This window comes from Cebus imitator, unplaced genomic scaffold, assembly GCF_001604975.1.
Source record: "Cebus imitator isolate Cc_AM_T3 unplaced genomic scaffold, Cebus_imitator-1.0 Scaffold223, whole genome shotgun sequence".
NCBI lineage: Eukaryota > Metazoa > Chordata > Mammalia > Primates > Cebidae > Cebus > Cebus imitator.
Window position 1 is genome coordinate 1,517,182 of NW_016107538.1, and position 5,259 is coordinate 1,522,440.

Consider the following 5,259-nt stretch of genomic DNA (forward strand, 5'->3'; position numbering starts at 1 on the left):
AAAAAAAGGCCAGGCACAGTGGCTTACTGTAATCCCAGCACTTTGGAAGGCCAAGGTAGGCGGATCACCTGAGGTCAGAAGTTTGAGACCAGCCTAACCAACATGGAGAAACCTTGGCTCTACTAAAAATATCAAATTAGCTGGGCGTGGTGGTGCATGCCTGTAATCCCGGCTACTCAGGAGGCTGAGGCAGGAGAATTGCTTGAACCCAGGTAGCAGAGGTTTCGGTGAGCTGAGATCAAGCCATTGCACTCTAGCCTGGGCAACAAGAGTGAAACTCCATCTTAAAAACAAAACAAAAAATCCCTGTGCCTGAGCCACCCACCCATCACTGGAGTGGCCCAGGCATCAGTGGGTTTTTTTTTTTTTTTCTTGTTTGGTTTTGTTTTGTTTTTTGAGACAAGGTCTTACTCTGTTATCCAGGCTGGAGTGCAGAGGTGTGATCACAGCTCACTGCAGCCTTGACCTTCGGGGCTCAAGAGCCTCCTACCTTAGCCTCCTGAGTAGCTGGGACTGCAGGCACATACCACCATGCTGGGCTTCCCCCCCGCCCCAATAAAGAACAGGTCTTACTATATTGCCTAGGGTAGTCTTGAATTCCTGGACTCAAGTGATCCTCCTGCCTCATTCTCCTATAGTACTGGGATTATAGGAGTGAGCCACAGCACCTGGCCCACCAGTGTACCTTTTTTTAAAAAATATATATTTTATTGTACTTTAGGTTCTGGGGTACAAGTGCAGCTCATGCAGGACTGTTGCATTGGTACGTGCATGGCAATGTGGTTTGCTGCCTCCATCCCCCCATCACCCATATCTGGCATTTCTCCCCATGTTATCCCTCCCCAACCTCCCTACCCCCCACTGTCCCTCCCCTAGTCCCCACCAACAGACCCCAGTGTGTGATCCATCAGTGTACTTTAAAGCTGCCCTGGGATTCCAATGTGCAAGATTCCAAGGTGAAGAAGCACAGCTCTAGATGGGCCAACTCCAGTGTCACCTCCTATTCTCCTTTTGTTCTATTTGTTTCTTTGAGACAGAGTCTCACTCTTCACCCAGGCTGGAGTGCACTGGTGTGATCTCAGCTCACTGCAACCTCCGCCTCATGGGTTCAAGTTAGTTTCCTGCCTCAGTCTCCAGAGTAATTGGGATCACAGGCAGGCGCCACCACATTGGCTAATTTTTGTATTTTCATAGAGATGGGGTTTTGTTATGTTGGTCAGGCTGGTCTCGAACTCCTGACCTCAGTTGATCTGCCCACGTCGGCCTCCCAAAGTGCTGGGATTACAGATGTGAGCTACCACACCTGGCCCCTATTCTCCCTTTGACTTCCAAGGTCAGCTCCCACCATGGCCCCTCTCCCTGAACCTGTGCTGGCCATGGCCTCCTTGTTGGAGACCCAGTGGCCTCTGCAGGGACCTAACCCCATCAGCCACTCTTCTCCTTGCTGTCCCCACTCCGCTCATCCTGCTGCTCTGACAGAGTCTTCTCTGACCACTGTGTGTCCAGTATTCTCTCTCCCTCCTGCTCAGCTCGTTACCTGGCCAGGGGTTTAATCAGATACTGATGAATGTGTCCAGCCTGGACCTGCCTTAAGACTCAGCCCCATAAATCCAGTGGCATCCACAGCTGGAGGTCTTGTGAGCCCCTCAAACTTACCATGGCCCCATGTAAGCAGGTCACCCCTCCTCTTTCTCACCTGCTTCTTGTCCTTAGCGCCTTGTCTTCTACTCAGGTCCCAAGCCCAGAGCCTAGGCCCTCCTCTCCCGCCCTGCCCACACCTTCTCCATCCAGCGTATTTGTCAGCTGCTTGGCCTCTGTCCCCTCAGCCCCTTCCACTGGCCTGGCCCTGAGTCACCCTCTCCACCTCCTGTCCACCCCTGTCACCATCTCCCAGTCAGAGAGACAGCCCCCTTCAACAGCTCCCCTGTAGCCCCCATGACCCAGCTCCTCCTGCTTCACCTGCCTTGCTTCGTACCACACAGCCGTGTGTCCAGGCTCAGCAAGAAGGCAAGTCTAGGAACCAGAAGGTGTGAGCTCCAGGAGTGGGGAATGAAGCTGTACAGGCAGATGCCCACCTGCTCCCACATCTGCAACACACAAGAGTGACACACAGGAGTGACATGTGTGACACAGGAGTGACAGGTGTGACACAGGTACAAGAGGCAAGTGGTACAAGATCATTCATCAGACAGCCAGGCACCAGGAAGCTGGGGGACAGGGGTGGTGATGGGCTGTGAACTGTAGCCCAGGGGTCCTCTAAATCTACTTTGTTCAGTCTGGGGCCCTCCTTGGTCTCCTGGGTCCCTCCACGGATGCCTCTCTCCTTTGGACATTCAACCTCCATCTTCCCACCTCCTCTCTCTCTTGTCTTCCTTCCTCCAAGTCTCCTTCTCTTGCCTTTCCATCAGCCCGAGGCCCATCCCCGGCCCTCTGGGCCTCAGTTTCCCCCTCTGCACAATGAGGCTAACAAAAGTATCTACTGCCCTGGGGTGCTGTGGGAATTTCATAACCTTGCATCATGTCTGATGTGCAGGGGTAACAGTGGCTTGAACCTTGGAGGGACCAGATGTGATCAGGCCCCAGGCCTTCACCTGCCCTCATGTCAGTAACACACCCCACGGCCTCCACATCCCCAAGCCCTGGCACAGACATCCTCACTCAAGAATGCGTCACGTTTTCTTTCTCCATCCAAAATCACTAACCTATCTGCTCTTAAAAGCTGAGCTCAGCCCGGGCTTGGTGGATCACTTGAGGTCAGGAGTTCAAGACCAGCCTGACCAACATGGTGAAACCCCATATCTACTAAAAATACAAAAATTAGCTGGGTGTGATGGTGGGTGCCTGTAATCCTACCTACTCAGGAGGCTGAGGCAGGAGAATTGCTTGAACCCAGGAGGCGGAGGTTGCAGTGAGCCGAGATCGTGCCATTGCACTCCAGCCTGGGTGAAAGAGCAAGACTCCATCTCAAAAATAAAATAAAATAAAAATAGAGCTGAGCTTAAATCTGAGCCTGGGCAGAAGTAATCTTCCCTCCTTGCCATGCCAGAGTTCCCTGTGCTGGTGCCACTCACAGTATTCACTTAGAGAGCGTGCCTGGAGAGCTGGCTGTAGGCTGGGCTCTATTCAAAGCGCTATACTAGCGGTGACTCGTTTAATCCGCACAGAAACTCTTGTGAGGTCCATACTGTAATCCCTTCACAGATATGGCTTGGAGGCACAGAGAGGTCAAGCAGTTGTCCAAGGCCACACAGAAGATGTCAAATCCAGGACTTGAATCCCCGCACTTTGGCCCCAAGTCTTTGCTCTTAACTACTCAATACGCCACTTGTCCACAGGCAGAGGGGCATGGGAATCCTAATGACAGAGTGGCCTGCTGAGCACCCACTCTGTGCCAGGCACCATGCTGAGCACTGTGGGTGGTTAACACCCCAGACCTCCCTGCACCGAGCCACTGGCCACCTGTGGTTTGCATCTGAGCACAGTGCTTGCTGGCTGTTGGCCCTCAGCACTGGCCCCTGGCAGGAGCACACTCTTGGCCCCTCTCCCTGCTGGAACTCATGCCCTCAGCCTGTCCAGCACGAGCTTGGCTCTGGTGACTTGTGGACTGACTTCCCTTGGGATATAGTTGGAGTCTCTAGCATCTCTCTGCTGCAGTGTTTAACCCAGCATCTGCTATCACAAAAAGTCACAGACTGGTGGTCTACGCAGCTGTGGAGGCCGGAGTCCAAGGCTGGCTGCCGGGTTTCCTCCGGAGGCCCTCTCCTAGGTCTGTCGGCTCTTCCGCCTCCTGTGTCCTCAAGTGGTCATTCCTCAGCATGTCTGTATCGCCATTTCTTCCTCTTAGGACACCAGTCATATAGGATTAGGGCCTACTCCTCTGATCCCATTTTACCTCAGTCACCTCTTTAAAGGCCATGTCTCCAAATACATTCCACGGTACTACGGGTTAGGACATCACCGTGTAGTTGTCAGAGGGATATAAGTCAGCCCATGACACCCAGGGTTTCAAACTCAAATGCCGGGCAGGAACACGTATGAATGAACTGGGCTTGGAAAGACTTGGCCTCCTCATTCATTTGTTCCCACTTTTGAGGGAAACACAGGTAAAACTACCTCACTTTCCTCTTTACTATGTGAAATACAAGGACATGGACATTTGTTCATGACTGTATCCTAGCTTTCTAGAACAAGTGCCTGGCTCCAAGAAAGTGCTCACTAAATCTGCTGAGCAGGAGAATGGACAGAGCGGCCCTGGGCACTGGGGAGTGGCGGGGATCATGGTGAGTCCTGGCCAGGGGGTCAGCAGGCACTTGGCTCCAGCCAACTGTTGTCCAGTCCCCTGGAATCCAGACTTACATAAATCTGTTTTTCAGTGCTAGCAACTAATTCACAAAAACTAAAACCATCCTGCAGACCTGTTTGCAGGCCCTGCTGTCTGCCTAGGGCGCGCACCCTGGGCCAGCAGAGCAGGGCCTCCCCCAGCTCAGCCTGGGACTGCTGGGCTCTCACTCAGGAGACAGGAGGCCTGGGGGCTGGGACTGGTACACCCAGCCACTCAGGGCCCACCACCCATGGTTGCCTCTGCAGGAAGGCGATGCGCTGGGCGCCATGGAGAAGCTGTGCCGTCAGCTGACATACCACCTCAGCCCCCACTCCCAGTGGAGACGGCACCGGGGGCTGGTGAAAAGGAAGCCACAGGCCTGGTGAGTTACAGTCCCTGGGCGAGTCTACGCCAGGCTGAGTGTGTGATACAGGGCACCCCTCCCGGGAATGTAGTTCTGGACGGGGGCCGGAAGGGGTGGTCATAGAAGCTGCCTGAAGGAGGTAAGATGGAGAGGGTGGGGCGGGGAAACAGCTAGAGGGGGACCCTGGTCTGGTGGGTGGGAGCTGGGGAGCACGGGCCCACTGAGATGGGGTGCACAGGAGGAAAATGTGAGAAATTTCTAATTCCTGGCGTACTAAAAGTGGGCACTCCTGGCCAAGCACAGTGGCTCCTGCCTATAATCCCAGCACTTTGGAAGGCTGAGGCAGGTAGATCACTTGAGGTCAGGAGTTTGAGACCAGCCTGGCCAACATGGCAAAACCCTGTAAAAATATAAAAATCAGCCAGATGTGGTGGCGCATGCCTGTAATCCCAGCTATTCAGGAGGCTGAGACAGGAAAATCCTCTGAACCAGGGAGTTGGAGGTTGCAGTGAGCCGAGATCACGCCACTGCACTCCAGCCTGGGCAACAGAGTAAGACTCCGTCTCAAAAAAAA

The 5,259-nt window shown here is 53.7% G+C and overlaps 2 protein-coding genes across 3 annotated transcripts in view; one reads left to right on the forward strand and one right to left on the reverse strand.

Annotated features, from left to right (window-relative positions):
* The window catches only part of LRRC75A (leucine rich repeat containing 75A), a 49,017-nt gene that overhangs the window by 38,908 nt on the left and 4,850 nt on the right, over positions 1 to 5,259 (forward strand). The window contains exon 3 of one of the 2 annotated variants that reach the window (XM_017496821.2): positions 4,588 to 4,703. The exons of the other annotated variant lie outside the window; for it this stretch is intronic. Coding sequence (XP_017352310.1) covers positions 4,588 to 4,703 — 116 coding nt within the window. The remainder of the gene's footprint in view (positions 1 to 4,587; positions 4,704 to 5,259) is intronic. 2 annotated transcript variants of the gene reach the window in all.
* The window catches only part of LOC108281314 (mitochondrial import inner membrane translocase subunit TIM14-like), a 1,744-nt gene continuing 1,212 nt past the window's right edge, over positions 4,728 to 5,259 (reverse strand). The window contains exon 2 of the mRNA XM_037727204.1: positions 4,728 to 4,778. Within this exon, the coding sequence (XP_037583132.1) occupies positions 4,728 to 4,778 (51 nt within the window). The remainder of the gene's footprint in view (positions 4,779 to 5,259) is intronic.